We start from the raw sequence: 25,093 nt of genomic DNA on the forward strand, positions 1-25,093 counted from the left end.
TCTTTTAATTTAATTGATAACCATAATCAAATTATAATTATTAATCAAATTAATTTATCCCTAAATTAATACAAATTTCGGCCCATATGTGTATGTCACACTAATTACATTTTCGTCCTCCGATTCCAAGTCCCATATGCGACCCATTAGGTTCTTTATTGCCACTAGCCGTATATATCATTTGAAATTATTCATTACGATTAATTCCAACATATATATAACGGAATACCGTCGAGAGTTGTTACTAGCAGAACCTATGATATTCCCCCAGAGCAATTAAGAAGTCAGGTTGATAACTGACATTAACCTTTAGGTACAGTATAATACGATCCTTCATCAACTATATCATGTCGGTCAATTCCTTATAACCATGAAATGTGTCAAGGTTACATATAACGAAGAGTCCGGTTTTACTTATACATGTTGAATTCACTCTGAAAGATAAGTTAAGTGAAATGTTTATTTCTACTTTTAACTGTATCACCTTGCAAGGATTTCAGTCAATTCACCATAAGCGGCCTTTTGGATATATCTCCCATTTATCGGGAATGACGAATGCTCAATCTAACATTAACCATTCTGTAATTACTTCGCGTGATACCCAACCCTACTCTCACACACTCTAGGCTCTCACCTATTGGATCGTGCTTGCACAGAATCAAAGTATCAGACTCCACAATCCAGAATTACTAATTAATGAATGTTTGAGTCTGAGGATTAGTTATACCTACTAATACCGATGAGATGAACAGTTGACACATTAGATAAATCACTCCATTCCGTTATCTCAAGTCGGGTCCCAATCCTAATGAACTCCTTCATCAGATCCATGTAACTGTCTAGATATCAGAATATCTAAAGCTTGTGAGATCAGCTTTCTGTCTCGACAGAAAACACTGTTACATGCAAGTCTCAACAGCAATATGCCAATCCCTATAACATATTACTTGACTTGTGTTTACTTTAAGTCTATCAGTCTATTATAAAGTATAGTCTCACTTTATGCTTGTATGAACACTTTATAACTACTTAATAAACTTAGGATTACTTCCTTTGCGAAAGATTTGTGCCTTTATATATAGTTACATATTAATGCTATATATCTAATTAAACAAATGACCAAATAAACAATTTATTCATTAATATTAATATCCAAAACAATTGTATTTAGGACACTAAATTCCAATAGTTAAAAGAAGACATAGAAGCCTCACTACAGTTGCAAGAGCTCTACTGAAGCAAAGGGGTTTGCCTATTCCGTTATGGGGAAAATCTATGATGCAAGCCACCATTCTATTGAATTTGTCACCTACAAAGGTATTACATTGGAAAACTCCATACTTTATGTTATATGGAAAGGAACCTACATTGGATTTATTGAGAGTTTTTGTTGTCAGGGATATGTAGTGAACAACACTCCTAGCAAAGGGAAATTTGATGACAGATCAATCAAATGCATTTATCTAGGGAATGCCACAGGTCAGAAAGGGTGGAAAATGTACAGCTCGGCCTCTAAACAGTTATTGATTTCCAGAGATGTGATATTTGCATAGGAAATCTTTCCATACATGTAAAATTTTAGTCTTGCATCTCTGGAAAGCTCACAGCTGATCAAGGTGCCTTCCACATTGGAGTCTATGGTTTTTCCTGCAGATACTGGTTTAAGTACAGATGTGATTTGTGCAGATAATGAAGATTCTCAGTAGTTGAATGGAAATACAGATGAGCATGTAGTAGAGGTACATGTGCGCAGGTCAAGCAGAGTGACTCAACAACCAAATTGGTTTAAAGACTTTGTAGTCAATCAAGTATCCACAGAGGCATCTCATAGCTTGTTTGCTTATAATATGTCCTATATGGTCTGCTTAGCCAATGTTAGCAAGGAGTTTGAGCCAAAAAATTATAAAGAGGCTAAGGGGCATCCTCGATGGGAACTAGCTATGCAACAGGAAATAGAAGCATTAGAGAAGAACCAACCATGGAGCTTAATGCATTTGCCAACAGGGAAGAGGGCAATTACTTGCAAATGGCTCTTTAAAGTTAAATATGTTGCTGATGGCTCAGTAGCAAGACACAAAGCTAGGTTGGTGGCCAGGGGATATGATCAGCAGTTTGGTATTGATTACCATGATTGTTATTCTCCAGTGACTAAGGTTACTAATATGAGAATTTTTCTTGTTGTTGCTGTGACACACAATTGGCCCATTCAACAAGTGGATATCAATAATGCCTACCTTCATGGGCATATTGATGAGGAATTGTATATGAATCCTCCAGATGGGTATAATAAGGCAAATGGTTTAGTTTGCAAGCTTAACAAGTCCTTGTATGGGCTTAAGCAGGCTAACAGGCAATGGAATAAGGCATTTACTAACAGATTGATTACTTTGGGGTTTGTTAAGTCAATCCATGACTATTGTTTGTTCACCAAACAGACTTCTACTCATTTTTTTGGCATTGATTGTTTATGTAGATGATGTACTGATTATAGGAACATCTATGCAGCTAATTAATGAAGTCAAAAAGGCTTTAGATGATAGTTTTACTATCAAAGATATGGGTGAAGCCAAGTTCTTCTTAGGTATTGAATTGGCTAGATCAGAGGTTTACTGATATCTCAGTCTAAGTATATCAGAGATCTTGTTCAAGATGCAGGGCTAAGTGATTGTGCACCTGTATTGAATCCATTCAATAGTGGAATTATTATAGATGTTGAATCTCCACTGAGTGCAAAACCAGAACAGTTCAGGAAACTAGTTGGGAGGTTTATACTTGGGATTTACTCGCCCAGACATAGCATTCATCACTCAGCAGTTAAGCCAATATATGAGTGCTCCTACTGAGCTTCAAATGAAAGCAGCTAAGCATGTGGTTAAGTACCTAAAAGGAACTGTGCAGCTGGGTCTGTTTTATTCTAATTCTTCCAATTTGAAGTCTATGAAGGGCTATTGTGATTCAGATTGGGGGAGGTGCAAGGTGACTAGAAAGTCTATCACAGGATATTGCATGTTCATTGGAGATTGTTTAGTATCCTGAAAATCTAAAAAGCAACCTGTGTGTAGTAAGAGTTCAGCTGAAGCTGAATATAGGGCAATGTCAATTGCATCTTGTGAAATCAAGTGGCTATCCTATCTGATGGAGGTGTTTCAGTTGCCACCAGAACTACCTATTCCTCTAAGCAGTGATAATCAGGCAACTATATAAATTGCAGCAAACCCAGTTTTTCATGAGAAGATAAAACATGTGGAAATTGATTGCCATATTGTTCGTGCTCATGTGGAATCAGGATTCATTTGTACACCATTTGTTGCATCTACACACCAACTTGCAGACCTGTTCACCAAGCCACTCACAGGAGCTCAGATGGCTAGTACTTTGTTGCTTATGAATTTGTGTATCATTGGTAATACAAGTCAAGTTGAAGCTATTGCTAGTACTTCAACTTGAGGAGAGGCTGAAGGATTATATTGTATTAGTTTGTATGTTTGAAGGACTATTTTAGATATTTTGTGTGTTGGTTGGGCTATATATAGCCATTGTATTCTATTATCTGATTCATTCGAATACACGGAAATTTCCCCAATTCTATTTTCCTTCTCTCAATTGATTTCATATTTTGAGGTGTCATGCTTCCATTGGAACACCATGATAGTCTAATGAAAATTCTTCAGGTATAAAGTTTCTTCATAGTTGCATTCACACTTGACACTCATGTTTTTTTTAGAAAGCATGCTAATGTCTTCATACCTTTGGATTGTTGGATCTTCGCTCTATTATAAGGCTTTCAATCTATTGTGGAACTAAACGACTTTGTTCCCTACAAATTCGTGTCTCTGGATCTCCCGGAGTCAGCCCATTGGCTAATGATCCACGCTGCTTGAGGGAATCAATCTTTAAGATCCTACCACACTGCTTGTGCAGTATCAAATCAGATGATGCTCTGCCCAATTTTGGGTGAAACAGCATGCATAATCCATGATAAAAACCATAGTTTTGCATCTCTGCTATGTCAGAAATAAGGGATATGCAGTTCCATGAGACTCAATGGAACCATCTGCCAATCGAGACTTATTTTTGGAAATCAAGGTCATTCTCATAGATCTTGACCAATTATGATAATTAGATCTTGTCAAAACTATTGTGACAAGGACTGATGATGGGTTTTCGTTTGTAAATAAAAAGTAAGGCATTGAAGGTGTGCCTTCTTTCCTTAGAGGAGGTCGAATTGCCGACATTGTTGATATTGATCAAGCTAGGGAAGAAATGGAAAAGAAGAACTATGCCTTTTGCGAAAAGAAAATTTGCTTTGATACTATAATGAGCTCAATATATATAAAGTAAGATCTACAAAACATAACAATAACGAGTTGTATAAAGTGCCAAAAAGGTTAGTTATCTACAGGGGCATAATAGACTCTCTGCATGGTATCATCTCTCACAACCATTAAATTCATCTAACCATTGTCCATTGTGGTTGCCATGGATCGCTAGAAATGGTTTAGAATGTTGGGATTATATGTTTCTAACTCTGTTTTCATTTTGAGGGTATAATCCTAAATTTTCTGGTATACTTCTTACTAATGCAGGTGAGGCACTAGGTTTAATAACTAACCCCTTCAAAATCTTCAAAATAATCTTTCCAAATTTATGGTTGCTTGCTTGATTTGAACATATTTCGGAACTTTGTCATTTGAGCAACCCAACCTAAATGCTAAATTTGGAGCTAATTAACGTCACCAACATCCAAGAAGAAAATGTTAAATTCTACTAAGTCAATAAGAAAATGTTAAATTCTTCTAAGTCAATACGAAAATGTTTGGTTCTTCAATCCACTAAATATGTTGGAGGAATCTTTCAGCTTGCTATAATCCGACAGTTCCCTTTGAAAATCATAGCTAACTTTTAGGAAAGGAACTAAGATTAAGATTAAGATTATGGCAGACAATTAGCATAAAAGATTGTGAAATTTCAATGTTAAGTTACTTCAAATCAGATAAATACACAGGGATACAAGCATATGAACAACTTTAGATCACAATGTAAAAAACAATATATAAGTATGCCCCTAAAATATCATAAACAAGGAATGGAGAGCATTATAAAATCTCCTCAAATATATATACTTATTGATGAATACAGAACAATGCTATTGAGATGAATGGTTGAACTTGGGCTTAAGCCAGAAGTTGGACTTGGAAACGAAATCCACTTCCAACAAGGTCTTTCATACAACTTCTGCAAGAGGAAGTTCCATAGTTCACAAGCACTTGGTGAACATCAGAGGGAGATAGGTGCAATTAAAAGGTATGAATACTACAAACAAATGACAGCAAATTGCTTTTATGCTAGAAACACAATGGCATTCTCACTTGGCGTTAAAAACTTATTCGAAAACCAAATACGGGACACAAAGCTAGAGTTTCAAATTCCATAAAAATTAACCAGAGATTTGGAGCTCAATGGACAGGGTTCTACCTAAAGAGACAATGGCAAAGTGGGCAGGAAGTTTTTGCTTGCCCTCGGATCATCAGAAACAGCTATTAGACCTGCAACTTGACTTAACTCTGCGGCTTTAGTATGTCCATCTCAACTTCTCACATACCTATTTAACAGCTGAATAATATAATTGAAATCCATTGAAGAGAAAAGACGGACTCTTACAACGAATATATATATATATATGTTCACTATAAGAAACCTCTCCTATAGCTCAAATGTGAACAAGTTATTCAGTAACATATTTGAACAAAAGAAAACTATCTCAATGGCTCATTGCTCACTATTCTTGCATCTATGATGACAAACAAAATTTATCAACCATATTTACAATATTTTCCTAGACAAATTCAAATTTCTATATTCTAAAGCAAAAAAAGTTGTCAGCAGCTACTTGTATCAGCAAATGCTATTCTTCATCAGAATTATAAACCTCCAAGCAAAAAAATCATGGCAAAAGTCCACTCGAAGAATCACAAACCAATGCCATGTCATGGTGAAAGGATCCTTATTCCTCCAACGCTCTGCAGAACAAGGTCTATTGCCACTTGTGGACTTACTGAATATTAAATACCAATCTATAATTCATTCTTTAACACCTTCAAAAAAGCTAGCCGGGATCTCAGCAGGTGATGGCATGGTAGCAACACATTTGAACTGTCCCAAGAAAGCAAGTTGATGTAAACAAGGTTGCAATTTTGGTGATCATAAATCAAGTTAAAATCTATGTATGCAGAATTGAAATGTTACCTTATGCTTCTTGTATTTGTCTCTTATAGCTTGTAGTCCACCTCCTCTTCTACTCAAAGACAAGTCATGTATGATTTGAACACATTCCTTCAAGTCACATGACTTGTATCCAGTGCACTGTTCAAGGGAAGTACTCTGCATAACCATAAATAAGTAAGAAGAAGCACTCACTAGTTATGAATAAAAAAAATAGACAGTGGAATCTGAAACAATAATCCTTACCCAGGGATGCATCTTTGGTCTAATCACGAATCTTGCAAGAAAGATAGCAGATGCAGCCACCAAAGACGGCAAGAATTTCACACAATTGTACTCCAACAAGCTTAACTCAGCAAGGTAGTATCCCATGAACTCAAGCTGTAAATTTGAGCTCTGCATGAGAATCAAAACAGACTTAGAAAAATATAATCCCAATATCTATTAGATGTAAAACAGAAATAAATATAATAACATTGTAATTGAAGTTCCATGGAAATTAAGCCTACCTTGTAATCTTCTTGTGCAACTCTGGTATGTTTCCTAAGGAATGTCTTTATTGTGGGACTTCCCAATTCGAATTTCAAAGACTTGAGTATGTCAGCCTCCATCTTCACAACCTACATAATAAACAACCATTAATTATAGCAAAAGGGAACAACAATTTGGAAGAAGAAGAAGAAGAAGAAGAAGCACAATGCATGACCAAAAAAGAAAAAAGGAAGAAAGAAAATACCTCTTCCTTGGTGTATGTATTATCAGTTATATAGCAAAAGTCTTCTACCTTTGGGGGGTTAATTTCTTCGTACTTTCTGCATATTGCAATCAGAAAGAGATAAGTAAAATGTAGAGACACCAAATGAACAAAGATACCCAAAACCAAAAACAAATTGAATTAAGGTAAGCTCTTACGATGCAATGAGCATTGAGGAAACACCCAGCAGTTGAAGCCTCTGCCTATTAAGAACTTTCAAGGAGAGGAATCTATCAACATAGGAAATAGTCATATGCAGAGTATCTGACAAAAGCTTGTATTCCTCTCCAACCTCCACCAACCAATCCACCAAAATCGCTCTCATATTGGGGCTAACATCCTTTTGGACCTTTTCAATATAATCAGGCAATGGCCTCTTCTTTGGATCCGCCTGAAAATTTAATCCATCAATTAACCACAATTGACATAAACATCAACCCTAGAATTAGGCTTTAAAATTAGTGAAGTTGTTTTCTAAGAATGCCAGTTCCTATAGCCATTTCTATTTCCTAATTATTGTAGCCATTTTGAGATACAAAAGAGAAAATAATGACTGAAGCAGTGTCAATTCACTTGAGAAACTACATGCATAAGAAAATAAGATGTATCTGTAGATCTAAAAGTTCCAATTAGGCAATGCAGAACAAATTACCTCCAATTTATGAAGATATTCATAAATGTCAGATGCATAAGCTCGACAATTTTGAGGATCATCGAGGGTTCCATCAGTATCATCCTTTGAAACATCATCCTTCTTGGCTACAATAGCCTTTTTAGCCTTTGGCTTAGCCTTGGTAATCTTCTTGCGAGGAGCAGCAGAAGCAGTAACATAGTCCAAAACGACAACGTTTGAGAGGCTAGACAGCTCTCCTAAAACAACCCTCTTCTTAGAGAGGGGTTGGTCGAAGGATGAAGCAACGGAAGCAGCCCTCTTTCTGGCAGCACGAGTGATACGAACACAGTTCTCCTGGCCAGCCATAGAATGAATCGCTCTCTATTTCCTGAGTGGTGATGAGGCTTGGAAATAGAGAGTGGGGGAAAGAGGTTGAGGTAAATGGGGTGGAGAGGAGTCGGGAATATGTAATGGAGGAGAAGGGGAGGGGAAGGAATGAAACTGAAGGAGGGAGGGAGCGCCATTTTTTGTTTTTGGAAAGCTGAGAAATTGAATTGGCGCTTGTTTCTATAGGTTTTAATGAATTTTGGAGGCTTTGAATTTTGGAAGAGGGGGCTCCCTTCGGTTTTCAGTTTTAAAATTCCAATCTGAAACTGAAAATTTCATATTTATTTATTTGTTTACATTTCGAGACTGGCCCTGATCGATTCAGCGGGCTTTCATTTGGGTCCCGCCCTGAGGTCAGGGGAGGGACCCCAAATTTAAAGGGTCCTATTTTTTATTATTATATAAATTTAAATAAATTATTATTTAAAAAATTATATGAATATTAATTTATCCAAAAAATTAACACTTTTAGAGTTTTAAAGGCCCCAATTTTTATTATTATTATTATACTAATTTAATTATTTTTATTATATTTATTATGTTAAAACTCAAGTTAAAAGTATTTTTGTGTTTCATTTTATAGAAACATATATGAAAGTATTAATTTTTTTAATAAATATGACCTAATTTTTTCCATTTAGCACATGGTCTCAAAAATATTTAAGACGGCCCTGCATGAGGTGTAATGTTCCACCACATCCGAACCTCTATTTCATAACATAATGGTTAGACTTAATACATCCATAACCACTTGCTTAAAATAATTTTTTTGGTTACATAAAGTTTGGGTAAGGATGGTTCTATCCACTTCCTAGATCAGGGCAAACCACAAGCCTCAATGAAAATTTAAAATAATTTATTAGCTATCTTTATTTATTTAAAATAACTTATTGACCTCCTAAATTGATTTATTAGCCTCTTTAACTCTTTTTTTAATGAATTAATGAATTGTATCTATATATATATATATATATATACTAAATCTGTAGAAAATATTTCTGATGTGTCGTATTTTAAGACCTTATTTGCTGACGTGTCAGTTTTCTAAAGCCTCGCCTTCTCTCACTTCAAATTCTTTTTTCAGCACTCATCCACGATTCTTCTACCCACATTCATTCTTCAGCGGTTATTTCTCGTTCTCAAACTCATCATGCAAATAGTTTATAGTTCTCTGCATTTCTACAATTTCACAGCGACAAATCCCCTTCTCATCATGTATCAATGCTGTATTTCCTCAAACAATTCGAGATTTGGTAAGAATGTGCGGTTACAACTGCGTTTTCGGGCTCAAATGTTACAACTGATTCTTTCCAATTTCTTTCGACATCCTCATTTGGTAAGTTTTATGTAAACCCGTGCAATTGCATACAAATGAGTTGCAATTTTTGAACCATTTCTAGGACAGTTATTGAGTTTCCAATTTCTTTCTACATCCTCATTTGGTAAGTTTTCTGTAAACTCGTGCAATTGCATACAGATGAGTTGCAGTTTTTGAACCATTTCTAGGACAGTTATTGAGGTAAGTTTTATTCTTCTCTCGCAACTGTTTACGCTATTTCCCTTTTTTTCTGCGTGCCAATTTTAGAACCGAAATTGGGGTATTAACTGTTTGTGGAAATTCCCCAGTAAGAGTTTTTGGTAGTCAAAATTAGATATTTTCATTCTTGCTTCGGTGAAAATTGAGTGCAAGTTGCTGATTTTTGGGTATTAACTGTTTGTAGAAATTCCCCAGTGAGTTTTTGGTAGTCAAAATTAGATATTTCCATTCTTGCTTTGGTGAAAATTGAGTGCAAGTTGCTGATTTTTTGTCTTCAAGAGTGACATGTGTTATTTGGAGCAAAATAATCATGATATAAAGAAGGGCCAAATTAACCATTTATCTGTTGTTCTTCAGGTGCATTGAAAGGAAAATTTGGATGTGCTCTGTCAAATTATAGACTGAGATTTTTCAAGTCACAACTCTTTGTTTGCCTAGCTAATTCTAATCTATACCAATCCTAAACATAATGAGGTTTTGAATTGCGCTCTACAGGAAGTCCATTTCATTGCTTTTTTTAAAGAACTGATGGAGCAACAACCCTGATTCTTGGTTCAGCAGCGACACCTTACGCAATCTCTCCACTCTTCATCTGGCTGATAAAATAAAATTTTGGTAATAATATTTCTTCTTTCTTTTCATTGTTTTATCATTATTTTTTCGTGTGTTCATAATATTGCTTTCTTCCAATAAACTATTCATTTAGTTTTTGTATTATACGCTATAATCTATTTGGGATGATAGATTTGAGTTAATGTCTATTCATTTTGTATGAACTACAGGAGCCTTTTGTGTCCATTTGTTGCTTTGCATTTCATAAGGTACACTGGAAATTTAGTTCATCGATCTAACAAGTCATCAACTTAATGTTTTTTTTTTGAAACATGGGCTTTCATATTGAATATTCATTTATACATGCACTATCTGACATCAATTGACTATTTACTCTAACTTTAAGTGTACATGTTTGTTGATTAGAACACAATACTTTACAAAGACAAAGCGCATGCCGAAATGAAATTCACTGTGAGGTTGAAATTTCTAAATTATGTTATATTTCCCCCTTGGCTCATTCTGTCCTTTTCAATACTTATGAAGTTCTGACTATGAGTTTCAATAATTACAATTTTAAAGAAAAACATGCAATTTTACTATTTTCTTTAGGCGCTTTGGTACTATACAGTCATGATACAAGAGCAATTTTAATGATATTTGATAAAGCTCTTTAGGCAGAAATAGATGTGGTGATTTACATATGGTTGAATCAACTTTGGATGGAATTGAAGTAGATTTCAGGAGAGCGAAGTTTTTTGAGCCTTTTAACCAATCTGGCTCTTCTGAGAATGTGAGTTGCCTGATATTTGCATTTTCAATCCGTTTGATCTCAATCTTTGATCATATATATATTCATATGACTTGCTGGTTCGTTTTTATGGCAATTTCATATGATTTTCTGATTGTTATCTTGGAAATTATATAATTATATTCACTGTGACATTCAATTCAGAATACTTCACTTCTGATAATGTTCTTCGAGTTTATTCAGCTTTTTATGGGTTCTAAATCTACTCTTCATTCATGAAGAGGGTAATGGATGAAATCATCATACTTCTATTTGCGGATTTAATAAAATTCGCAGAGGAGAACCAAGGCTGCTGCAGAATTCGCTTTGGCTGCAGCATTTCCTGATTTTAAAACATGAATGAGTCAAAAGGATTGAAAAATCACTTATGAAGTATAGAGATAGAGAGGGAGGGGGATAAACAACTTTAAAGGGTGTTTTAAAAAGAGATAGAAAGCAGAAGTGTATTTTCAACTTCGTATGGTTCTGTACACTAATTATGTTATCCAGGAAAGATCTTAGTCAAAAAAACATTACACTACTCTCTTTCACTATCACATAGAAAGAAAAATGATTTAGATTTCCTGGCATGATGTTGTTGTTTTCCTGCTATTATAGTTCATCCAAAACTTTTGGCAAAAATAAAAACACAATGAATTTATTAACTGTAGTCACTAGACTTATAAGGAGGCTAAAGTTCTAGCAATACTTACATTTTAGTTCGTTGTATTTCCTTTCTTTTTATCCGAATATATTGCTTATTTTGCCATACCAATTTAGTTTCAATCAAATCTTACAAAGGAGCAATTTCAAATGCAGGATGATAGAATAAAGTTTCCTATCTCCAGACAGAGAAAAAATAGCATATTAAAAAAGGGTACTTCTTAATTTTGTTCCCGCCAATTGTTCATTCTATTATTTCACCATAATGTGCATCTATTTTAAGATGATTGTTTTTATTTTATGGGTCTCATGAGTCATGTTCCTTCTAAACTATACCTAATTGTATCTCTTTTATTCATATTTTATTTAATTGAGAATTTCAACAATATTTCTCTTACGGCTTATGTATTATTACTTTGGAGCTTCTATTTTTCTGCTGTACTCCTAATAATATGGTAAAAATGGTGTCAATATCACGTGTTTGATGAGTTTCAGATTTTTTGGCATGATGATATGTTAAGCCTTTCTAATATATTAAGGGAAAATAATAGTCTGATTATATCTTTAACTATCATGTTTATTCTTTTTTCTTCTGATTTAGCATACAATGTAGTAATATAAATGACGTATCACATTCTATTATCGAAGTCTAAATTGGTACATTTTTTTAAACGTTAAACCTATATTAGTACTATTTTATACGTGGAGTCTAAATTGATATTTCTCCAAAAATCAAAAGCCTATTTTGATACATTGTTTTCTTAACTAAAGGTGGCAATGCATGTTATTAGAGCTAAATTAGAAGAAAATAAAACATATATACTTAAAAATAGTATACGAGTACAAATTTCAGTTTATATGTTCATTAGTATTTTTATAAGATAATTAATACAAATAAATAATTGCATTCCTAGAAAATTTTATAAACTCCGTGCAATTGCACGGGTCTAAACTAGTTAACTACTGAAAATCATAAGTCAAATGGCTAACAATCGAGTTTGAGATAAATTGGTTATAATCACATTTGAAGAACCTAAACCTAACTTTGCAATTTCATACGCTACTTGGTTAGTTGATCTACGCACAAAACTAAAAGTGTTAAGCTGAATATCCTTTGATATCTCACGACAGTCTGCTAGAATTAGACCGAGACTGAAAAAATCGTCTTCGAACTCCTGACGTAACGCTTGGATAATTAACTGAGCATCCCCCTCAACACAAACCTCCACATCTTCTCTTTCATTGATCCAACTGAGTGCCTCCCGGCACGAGATAGCTTCGGCTAAAGACGGTGAAAGTTGCCCTTGGACCCAATGATATCTAGCTGCCACAAACTGACCTTCTCTATCTTGAAGTACTACTCCAACCCCAATATATCCATAAACTTATTTAAAGTGATACAAATTTTAATATGTTTAAATTTGTAAAAAAAAATGGTTCAACACTTAAAAAATAAAACCTTGATTTGTGATTCTAAATCTTTAAAACAAATTAACTTTCTATTTTTTACATCATGTTTTTATAGATTTATTGAATCTAATTAGCGAGTTCAGGGAGCTAATGAGATTCTATGTAGGTTTAGGGAACAATCAAGTTTTTTGGACAAGTTCAAAGGACAAGTGATATATTAAACCTAAAGGTTATAAATATGGTTCTTAAAATCGGATCGGTCAAATAATCATAAAAAACAAAGAATTAAGAAAGATTTAATTAGAATTTAAAAAAAATATCATATGAAAATTATATCTTTATTTAAATTTTAAATTTATAAAATAATACAATATTAATAAAAGTTACACTAATAATAATATTTTTTTAATATCAATTCATAATAGTTTAAAATTCAAATTAATTAATTTAATATCACAAAAATAAGATTTTATTAAATTAAATATATATAAAAATTGAAAAAGGTATATGTTTTTTATAATTCAACTTAAATTATATAATTTATTAGATTTTTAAATTTTATTTGTCTGTATTGACGCCCTCTCTGTTTTCCCCGAATCACATTATCGATAGGGATGGCATGCACATGAGCATCATCTTCAACAAGACAATGTTCGCCCCACAAATAATGAGGCTCTACCCACCACGACCAACACGGGGACGTCGTCGACCCTAGCGATCGTTGGCCTGCATGCTAGAGCAAGCATTAGATAAGGCACCGGCATGCCTCGTTTCCTCATATCGCATGGACACCCCAGATTCAAAGCAACTTATCACTTCACCCACATAGGACACCTTATTGCGGTAATATATATTCAATGGGAGGTTGGCGAAGGGATGACTTTGATCGCAACTAACAGGCACATTAGGCCACGACTCCCAGGACGGAACTACGGGTGGGGGGGGGGGGATAGGCAAGGTAAATCCTCAGACAGATTAGACTATGAACCCTCATGCTTTGAACCTTGAGCGACACTTCTATTAGGAACCTCTCCCCCATAGTTCGCCCAAGATATATCTCTCTATCCAGGAAACTCATAACCATCTACCATTACTTATAATACAAACGGACAACTGAGTTCTCCCATCCATCTGCAAAAAAAAAAGCCTGAAAAAATGCACCATCTGAGCACAAGATTCCCACAAGGACCATACGAACACTATCCAGACACGATGGATAAAAAATATGGGTATGGAACTCTTCATTTCAAAAAGGGGTCGAGCCTAGTACTCTTTACAATATAAATGGGTTGTGGCCCGTCAAAACAACAAAATCCTCCTAGTTCTAATCCCCTATTTTTCGGACATATTAAAGTGTGGTCGTCACCTTATACTTTGCATAGGGGTTCAAAGAGAAAATGGCCTACTTATCCACCCAAGCGCCGCTCGCCTCCAAGTGTTACAACACTATACACATGTAGAAAGACAATAGGGCATTATCCCGTTTGATGGTGGCATCCCTCATCATGGTCATCTATTTCCTCACATTAACCATCTCCGCCTCAGCCTCAGCCGTATTCGCCTTTGCCAACGCATCTGTGGCAACTTGAGTTTGTTGGGCTATCATCCCTTCCACCTTCTCCTTGTACTTTCGATTTATCTCATCCAGCTCAGTGACTTGCCTCTCAAAACCACAGATTGAATCTATAGCAGCCATCAGGTCATGATAAGACAACTCGAGGGTATTATCGGTCGCCTTTTCTTAATTTTCTTGATGACGTTCAACAGATATGGAACAAGGGGGATACATTCCTCATGGTGGATCCTTCTCATAAGTTGATAGTCTTTGGCGTGTCATATGTTGACCATACGCTTCATTTGGCGGGGGTTTCCTCCTTAGTGGTGCGCCATTATCTGGCCTTGTTATTCCTTCTCTTCTCTACGGCTCCTTATCAATGGGAGTATGACTGAGTCGTTTCTTCCCTCACGTGATATTCGACAGGGTGACCCTATATCACTGTATCTCTTTGTTCTGGCTATGGAACGCCTTGCTCATCTTCTCCAGGATTCTATTGATGATGGACTGTTTTGGCCGGTGAAAGATGGTAGGAATTGTCCCTCAATTTCCCATCTCTTTTTTACTGATGACGTTATGTTATTATTAGAAGGTGATTTAGACCAACTCGGTATCATTATGGGCATTTTGAATACCTTTTGTAGTGCCTCGGGTAAGAAGTTAAATCTCAATAAATCTAGGATGTACTGCTCTAGTAACATGTCTCGTCAGTTGTGTTCTCAACTTAGTGGTTCAAGCGGAATCCTTCTGACTCGGGATCTTGGGTTGTACCTTGGTGTTCCTTTTTTCAGTGCTCGGGTCTCTAAGAACTCTTTCAAGAAAACAATTGATTCTATTCAATCTCGATTTACCTCGTGGAAGGTTAATTCTCTTAGCTTGGCTGGGCGGATGACTCTTATTCAATCCGTGACCAAAGCTGCTTCTAATTACGTGATGTAGTCGAATCTTCTTCCGAACTCGGTTCACCATGAGCTTGATAAATTGAACCGTATATTCTTATGGGGATGGAAGGCTGAAGTCTGGAAGATCCATCTGCTTCTTTAGGATGATGTTTGTAAACCGAAGCAAGAGGGAGGCACAAGTATCGAGAAATCGGTCGATAATAATAAAGCTATGATTATGAAACTTATTTGGTGTATATGGAAAGATCTGAATGCCCTTTGGGTTCATCTTCTGCATGGAAAGTATCACAAGGATGAAGTTTTTGGTGGAAGTTCTGGTCATGTGAAGAATTGTTATTTTCTTTGGAAGAGTTTTCACAATACTTTCCAAGAATTTTGCAAAGGTGTCTCTTGGGATTTAGGTAATGGAAAGCATATCCGCTTCTGGTCTGATAAATGGCTTAATGGGGTGGCTTTATATGAGGTTGCAATTAGACCCTTGTTTATCGCTGACTTGCAATTAATGGTGGCTGATTATACTGACCATTTGGGACACTAGAAGTGGTCACGACTTGAAGCTTTCCTTGACCCGCAATGGCTGCTCTGGCTCCGTTCGATTCACATTGCTCTTGATGATGATAATCCTTATAGTCGTTGTTGGGGGCGTACAAGTAATGGGATATTTAGTTGCAAGTCAGCTTGTAATATGATTAGAGGCGTCGAAGTGAGTGGGGCTAACTTGTGTTGGTCGAAGTTCTGGTCTATCTGTGCTCCTCAGCAGCTTTGAAGCTTTACATGGTTGTGCGCTCATGATAAAATTCTTACTAATAGTGAAAGGGCTCGAAGACATCTCACCCATTCTCACTCTTATACCGGTGTGTGGTTTGGTTGTTGAGACCGATGTTCATGCTCTTCGGGACTACCATACTGATGCGGAAGTCTGGCAAAACTTGATTCTAGGAGATAAGCTGACTAAAATTTTTGATAAGCCTGAATCCGAGTGGTTTGTGTGGTATTTGTGTGAGTTGTAGTCTTGCAGATGGAGGAAAAAGGGAGGCTATTGTTTTTGGTTACCTGTTGGATATGCTGGTTATGGCGGAATTTGTGGGTTTTTGAGAGACGAGACGAGATTCCTCAGGATAAGGTTAGTTCTATTCTTTCTAAAGTTTTTGAGTTTGAGCAGGCGTATGAGTTTGGGTAAGTCACAAGGTTCTGCTCAACTAGAACTGATATCCTCATTAGTTGGCAGAGACTACGAGCTGGGTGGTTCAAAATAATACGGATGACTCTTGGCTGGATGACGGGCTGATTGCTGTTGGCGATGTGCTCCAAAGTGAGGCAGGAGATTGGGTGGCAGGTTTTCAACACCGAATTAAGAGTGGTAACTCCTTTGAAGCTGAAGTCTGAGGGGGTTTATTCCGGCTCCTTCTTTCTAAGGATTATAATATTTGCTTTCTTGTAGTGGAATCGGACAACCAAGAGGTAATTCATTATATTACAACTATGGGGGTCAATTATAGGGATACATCATAATCTCATCTGTGATATCCGTAGGCTTCTTCAATCCTTTGAAAGAAATGAAGTTTGCCATATCTACCGAGAACAGAATCGTGTGGTGAATTTTCTGGCTTCTCGTGCTCATGGTTCGGCCTTTGGTTTTGTTAAGCTTCATCTGTCTCTGTCGCTCTTGTTGCAATTTCTCTTAGATGATCTTGTCGGTTCTTGTTTCCCGCGGTCTATTGATGCGCCTCACAACGTCAGTACCGCAAGGCTCATTGAGGGATAAGTGTACCCTGTTGTTATCAAGTAATAAAATCTAGACAAGTCCAGGTATCGAATCCACAGGATTTATTCCTACAAGTATTGAGCTACTGGGTCTTAGGTGTTATCTAGGTTGTGTGGGTTTTGAATTTGTTTTTGTTTAAATTAATCTACTCCTAGTTAAGTTACTTCTACTCCTATCTAAATTATTCTACTCCTAAGTGATCTTTTACCAATGTAATTACCCGAAGGGACATGAGGTGATACGATAATAATGAAAATAGATTATTTAGACAACGGAATTAAAACCTAATCTAAGTCACTTGTGTCCGAGGCGATTAACCCTACCTATCCTCCTGAGGTTCCTAGTTCGTGATTCCCTTGTAAGGCCGAAACTAGCTCTAACGCTCAGCAATTTGGGCTTAATCTTCTATAGGGTCATCAATCCTATAGGCATTGACTAGGTCAGATTCAACTCACAATATGTGCCAACTTAATTTTGGGATTATCGAATGAGTTAAACCAATCAGACAAAGCGTAAGACAAAGATTTAAGCAATAGGACAATTGAACAAACAAAACTATAGTATATATTAAAGATGAAAAGTATTGTCATGAAGATTCAATGAGCCTAGGATTCATAACAGGGTCAGAGGCTAGACAGAATATAAAAGAAGAAAAATCCCTTTCAGGGAACTTGTCTACCAGTGCAGGCGTCTTCCTAGGACTTAAGGATGGAGCTTGAGCAATCCTCGGTGAACGGAGCTTCGGAGGTGTCTTCAATGGAGGTTGAAGGAGATGGAGGAGGTGGAGAGGATTTCTCAAGGTGAAAGCTAAGAAAATTACAAAGATAAAAGATATTTTACAATTGAGACTAATGGTCCTATTTATAGTCGCGGTTCGGGCCCTCTTTCTGACCTAATTTGTTTACTTTTGCAGGTGGGAAGACGTGGGGTCGATCGTGGCATTGTGGGGCTGGGAATCAGTCTTTTGATTGATTCCCGCAGTGCAGATCGCCGAGCTGGGCGAGCTAGCTCGCCCGAGCTGGCCCCTGAGGACCAGCTCGCCGATCTGGCTCCAAAAAGGCCATTTCGAACGAGCGGGAATGCCCAGAACGCCTTGCAAGACTGCTGGATGTCCCGAAACGCAATTTTCGCCTAAACTCGTTCCTGTTTTAACCTGCACACGCACGTAAACTCCAAATAACATTAGTTTCGAGGCTAAGTTGACCCGCCAATCGCTTATTTTGAGTAAACACTCTGTTTGGTGTGACTTTTGGCGGATCAATTAGCTATAAAAGATAATGGAAATTTAACGTACATGCTTATTTGGTCATATTTGCCTAAAATAATAAAAAAACGAGCCTAAACAACGAAAAGTAAATAGAACATATACAATTTCTACTAACTCGCACAAAAGCATATAAATGCGAGAATTGCCCGTTTATTCACAAAATAACGCTAAAAACCGTCCTAAAACCGTATCCAAAGATAGGGGTTTTGACCCCTATCAAACCTCCTCGCACTTAAAACTTTACTTGTCCCCAAGTAAACTAAAAACTAAACCCGCAATCACAAGCAAGCTAGGAAACCTCCTGGTTTTACTAGGTGCTTGACACAATTTCGAGCATCTGTAGTTACGTGCATTCGGAATTTACAAAGTAGAGACATGATATCCAAAAGCCGCATTTCAATTATCACAAGTCATATGTTTAAGAAAAAGGACACATGTTCAATTAAACGAGCTTAAGGGGATAGCTAAGTAAAACTCCTCACCTAGGTAGTTCACTCAATTCACACAATTTTGGTGGCTAAAGTGTTTACTCTCGGCTTATGTCCTTGCTTAGGATTACGTTGACTTTGCACGTTCATCCGAATTCCTCTACTATGCTACATGACTCCGATGATATCAAAAATAGCCTCGAATTGGGGTTGTAATGTGGTTAGAGGGTTAAAGGTACAACAAGGGTTAGGAGTTCTAGCGCTAGAAAAACAAGGTTTAAAAATGGCTTTAGCAAAATATAAAGTGATTGAGCTTTTTATTCATTATTTTTTTCTGAGACGTTCTAATTTTAAGAACTGGGGAAATAGAGATCTCCCCTTTTTGTTCATCTCTTTTTCTTTTCCTTTTCTGTTTTTCTTTTTCTTTTGGATAGTAATGCTCATTCATTTCTTAGCCTTTTGGCTTGCTATTATGATGCCATAAACAAAGATAAAGCGCTAGAAGAAAACAAAGGCTCAATGTGAGCTTTGCAAAAACTCGGGTTAAGTAGCAAACCAAGTGATGGTTTGCAAAAATTGGGTTAGAATGAAAGAAAAATCTACAAGATACAAAATACAGGCTCAAAAGGGCTTCTTAAAGTAGATGAAAAAGAAAAAAATAAGGTAAAGGAAAAGGTTAGTTCTAATGAGGCTGATTCATCGTTTAACATCTCAAATCATCGCATGTAGGTTCAACTCAGTATTAGGTGCAAAATCTGTAATCTTCCACAAGTCAAAGCATTCACACAAAAATGTCAAGAAAAAGAGTTTTTTGATGTTCGCTCTTAGGCTCAAATTCAACTCACAATTCTTTGGGTTTTAATTTTGTGTTTATTAGTTCTCCCCAAGCGCAAATTCAATATCACATGCCTTCGATTCTTAAGTTATCTACCTAAGTACAGGGATTGTGTCCTACACCTAAACTAGTTGTCATGCAATTTTAGATTCAGTTCTCAGCCCTCAAAAACAGATAACGAAGTTTAGATTCGAAGGAGGTTTACGGTTTTAGGTCCTAAACATGCAAAAACATAAATAAAGCATAAATAAAACCCGAAAACGCTAAACTAAACTAGACATGACGCAACAAAAATTTTAAAATTATACAAATTTTTGTAAGTTTGTCTACCCCTCCTCCTCACACTTAAATCATGCAATAAGTCCCAACATTGCATATAAAACAATAAAACACAAGTGAAAGAAGTTGGGGTGGAGAAGACAACTTACTGATCGGGTTCCCTTTTTAATCATCTTGTAGGCGCAGGGATTTGCACATCTGAGTTATCTTTGCCAAGATAAAGCTTGAGTCGATGTCCGTTCACTTTCTGGGTGATCCCATCTTTTCCCTCGATCTCAACCATACCATACCTGAGCTCATCTAGTTCATGCAGCTGTGTTAGCCACAGGTCGCCTGAAAGTTTATGGTCAAAGTTTAGAAATTTCAGTGCCCAATAGGCTTTATGCTCTAATTCAACAAGCAGATGACAAGATTTCCCGAAAACTAAACGGTAGGGGGACATTCCTATAGGAGTCTTGAAAGCTATCTGGTAAAAGTGTTAAGCTGAATATCCTTTGATATCATTTGAAGAACCTAAACCTAACTTTGCAATTTCATACGCTACTTGGTTAGTTGATCTACGCACAAAACTAAAAGTGTTAAGCTGAATATCCTTTGATATCTCACGACAGTCTGCTAGAATTAGACCGAGACTGAAAAAATCGTCTTCGAACTCTTGACGTAACGCTTGGATAATTAACTGAGCATCCCCCTCAACACAAACCTCCACATCTTCTCTTTCCTTGATCCAACTGAGTGCCTCCCGGCACGAGATAGCTTCGGCTAAAGACGGTGAAAGTTGCCCTTGGACCCAATTATTATTATTATTATTATTATTATTATTATACTAATTTAATTATTTTTATTATATTTATTATGTTAAAACTCAAGTTAAAAGTATTTTTGTGTTTCATTTTGTAGAAACATTATTATTATATGAAAGTATTAATTTTTTTTAATAAATATGGCCTAATTTTTTCCATTTAGCACAGGACCCCAAAAATATTTAAGACGGCCCTGCATGAGGTGTAATATTCCACCACATCCGAACCTCTATTTCATAACATAATGGTTAGACTTAATACATCCATAACCACTTGCTTAAAATAATTTTTTTGGTTACATAAAGTTTGGGTAAGGATAGTTCTATCCACTTCCTAGATCAGGGCAAACCACAAGCCTCAATGAAAATTTAAAATAATTTATTAGCTATCTTTATTTATTTAAAATGACTTATTGACCTCCTAAATTGATTTATTAGTTGTTGGGGTTTAGTATCCTATAGACAATTGTTCTAGGATATAAACTTAATGTAAATGAAGTGTTCTTTACATCATTTGTTTTAAATAGATATGGTTTCATAAACTATATAAAGCCAACCTCTTTTAAGAACTAAATAAGTCTAATAAAAGGAAATCCCTAAGTTTGTTTAAAAGTGATTATAAAGTGTTCATACAAGCATGAAGTGAGACGGAACTTTATAATAAACTAATAAACTTAAAACCACCCCAAGTCAAGTAATATGTTTAGAAATAGGATTGACATATCACTGTTGAGACTTGCATGTAACAATGTCTTCTATCGAGACAGAGAGCTGATCTCACAAGCTTCAGATATGCAGATATCTGGACAGTTACATGGATCCAATGAAAGGGAGTTCATTAGGATTGGGGACCCGACTTGAGATAACAGGATGGGTAGATTTATCCTTGTCACCTGTTCATCTCATTGGTATTAATAGGTATAAGTAATCCTCATACTCAAAGGAATGTTAATTAGTGATTCTGGATTATGGAATGTGATGCTTTGATCCTGTTGTAACACGATCCATAACAGAGATGACTCTGGGGTGTGAACGGCAGATGTTGGGTATCACAGGAAGTAATTGCAGGATAGTTATACATTGGATTGAGCATTTGTCACTCCCGATAAATAGGAGATACGTCCAAGGATCGCTTGTGGAAGACTTGACTCTAAATCCTTGCAAGGTGATAGCTTAAGACTTGAAATGCAGATTTCACTTAACCTATCTAATTGGAGTTAACTCGGCCAGTACAAGTAAAACGAACGTCTCGCTATATGTGACTTAACATTATCCATAGTCATAAGATTCAGTTCAAGGATGTAGTTGATAAAGGATCAAATTATACTGTAACTAATACGGAAAGGTCAATGACAGAATCAACCTGTCTTCTTATAGCTCTGGGGGAATGTTTCGGATTTGCTAATCATATTTCGCGTACTCATTCCGTTATGCAAAGATTAAATATAATTCTGAGAAAATTAATTTAATAGTTGCATACGGCTAGAAGCAATAAGAAGCTAATGGGTCACACATAAGACTTAGAGCCCAAAAGAGAAATAGATGTTAATTAATTGATGGAAGCCCAACTGAGTCCACTAAGGCCCAGTAAGTAAGGGGGGCGATTTTATGTATGATAAATACATAAATAATTAATTTGATTTTAAGCAATCCTAATTAGATTATGATTGTGAATTAAATTAATTAAATGATAAATAAGTTAGGAGGTTTAATGAGATTAAATTGCTCATATTATTATCTTAAAAGGTTATTATTATTATCTTTATATTTAAATATAATTGTAGATAATAAATAAGAATTATATTCCGAATTAAATTCTTATTCAGTAACATAATTCTATCTAACTAGGGTTTAGATACAAGAGAGTATATATACCCCCTTATGTGTCAATTTCGGTCAAGCACTAGTCTACCGAAGAGAAGAATTTTTGACCCCCCTTGTTGAGGACGAGATCATTCACCGCTTCCTTCTATTTCGATTGATTAATCTCTTTCTCTATTCCTTGATCTTGTGTTGATTAATTACAGAATCTATTCTTGATTGCTTTCATACGGTTGAATTCTAACTTGCTTTTGAATTGTGTTTTTGTCTTGTGCTCGGAAACTCGAAGTAAGAGTTGTGGGCACTTCGATTGCAACGGTAGATATAACATCAAAAGGTATTTCCTTCTATCCCTCTTTATATGAAATAACGATTAACGGATCTTGGGTTAATGAAAAAAGGTTAAAAATTTTATATTTTTGCTGCCAAACATTTGCCTATTTTCCTTCAGTGGTATCAGAGCCTGCGTTAAATCCGTTATTTCATATATGAAAATTAAGAAGTTTTTCAATCAGATTGAATGAATATTTATAGTTAGTTAATTAACGAAACTGTTTTGATTAATTAATTCTAAAGATAAATATGTTTTAATTAATTGTTAATTAAAATAGATTATGCATATGTTCCTAATTATTTTGGTTGATAATTGATAACATTGAGATATTATCCCGAGGACTAAGGAGGATATTCACCTAAGGAAGCGCCGCGTATTGGCGAGATCCGCCTGGCGGATCACCGGATCTCCAAAGATCCATCAAAGGAAACCCGTCGGCGAACCCATGAGGCGAATCTCCTTGAACAACTCATTCGCCATTATAACGGCTGGGCCGACCTGGCCATAAAGACCATTAATGAGCTATCAATTAGCTAACCGTAAGCTTAAGGATAACTTGTAACCGCCATTAATGGAACATTAATGGAGACTTTCTAGTTACCGAAGGTTACAACTTTCTAGCTATATATAGCCTACGTCTCAGGCTATTCAGGTACACATTCCCTTACCTCCTGTCGATTCAGTTTGCTTTCTTGATATTCCTTACTGACTTTGGCATCGGAGCTTCCCCCCGTCGAACCCAACGACGCCCCCACAGGGACGGAAGTTGATCAAAATTTCTCTACTTGTCATCAATAATCATTATAACAAAATCTATTAGTTTTATAGTTAGATTGATAAAAGTTAGTTTTATTATTCTAAAGATAAAACGGAAAATCTTTAATAGGTTTTTCTTATTTTCTGAAAATCGTTTTAAAACTGATATATATATATATATATATATATATATATATATATATATAATTTAAAAAAAACAAATTGGACAGCAGCTCGGGTTGCGCCTCACGGCACAACCCGACTGCTGTCCTGCGGTTGCTGCCTCGCGGCAGCAACCACACAGCGGCTGGCCGCCGCTGTCGCAAGGCAGCGGCTGGCCAGACGCAGCGGCCGCTGCCAAACGGCAGCAGCCACGTGTTCGGGCCCGGCCCGAAACCTACATATTTTAAAATCGTTTTAAAATAGTTTTTAAATATATTTATATACATATATGTTTCAGAAATTAATAGTTTTATGTTTTTGATTATCGGATAAAAGAATTTATTTAAAAGTTTGTTTTACCTATTTGTAAATCAAAAGTATTAAATGAATTAAAATCAAAATAATTGGGATATGCATAAATAAAGTTTTGTATAGTTGTATTAATCTAATAGGTTAATATAGAAGATACGAAACTGATAGAATTAAAATTGGATGAAAGTTAATTTGATGAGTTAATGTGATTAACCTAAATATTACATAAGTATTTTATGTAATCAACCAATTAAATTTATTTAATTGAGTCTATGTATGTTTGGAGTTATGGACATATTTGGACCCTCTATTTAGTCTTTTGGTATTTTTGAAATAGGGCCTGCGAGTCCTGCCTATCTACTATCTATTGTAATTTCTCCTTTCATCTAATTCCCTTCAAGTTAATTGAAGTTTTTTTTAGTAGTATAGAAATTAATATGTAATTTCAAGGCGTCATGGAGAAGACGGAGGACCTAAAGAGAAATATGTAATAGTTAGTATTTCCCTAGGTTTGGCCCTTTATTCCGTCTCTGGCTCGACGGAATAATTTAGATAATATGTCCATAACACCAATGTATGCGTCTGATGTATGCTAAAGCAAATCAAGACTAAGTTAGATTATGAGACTTAAAATAAAAATCCCTCACTAATTAAAAGTTAAGTAAATAAACAAGTTATTAAAATCGGTTGCCCCTCCCTAATATTATAATTCAGCCGGCAGTACTGGGGACCTTTGGGTTGTTGAGCAAACTCAAGCTCGGGGTCTTATGGTAACACCTGAATTATCGAAAATCGTTCTTTCATGAATATGGGGTAATACTTCAATTAGATTATGATAATTGGATGAGCAAACTCATATTATCATAAACTAATGGGCAATATGGTTGGGATTAATATGAATAGCATATTAGTTACTAATGTGGTTAGTAACCCAATAACCTAGGAAT

The 25,093-nt window shown here is 35.8% G+C and overlaps 1 protein-coding gene across 1 annotated transcript; it reads right to left on the reverse strand.

Moving 5' to 3' along the window:
- Positions 1 to 6,081: 6,081 nt before the first annotated feature.
- Positions 6,082 to 7,955, reverse strand: LOC136201174 (putative cyclin-A3-1). The gene is made up of 7 exons (XM_065991766.1): positions 7,629 to 7,955; positions 7,135 to 7,367; positions 6,959 to 7,034; positions 6,732 to 6,842; positions 6,469 to 6,618; positions 6,247 to 6,381; positions 6,082 to 6,153 (listed from the first exon to the last, which is right to left on the reverse strand). The coding sequence occupies exons 1-7, from the start codon at positions 7,953 to 7,955 to the stop codon at positions 6,082 to 6,084; spliced, it is 1,104 nt and encodes a 367-aa protein (XP_065847838.1).
- Between the last annotated feature and the right edge of the window lie 17,138 nt (positions 7,956 to 25,093).

The sequence above is a fragment of the Euphorbia lathyris genome, chromosome 7 (genome assembly GCF_963576675.1).
Source record: "Euphorbia lathyris chromosome 7, ddEupLath1.1, whole genome shotgun sequence".
Taxonomy (NCBI): Eukaryota; Viridiplantae; Streptophyta; class Magnoliopsida; order Malpighiales; family Euphorbiaceae; genus Euphorbia; species Euphorbia lathyris.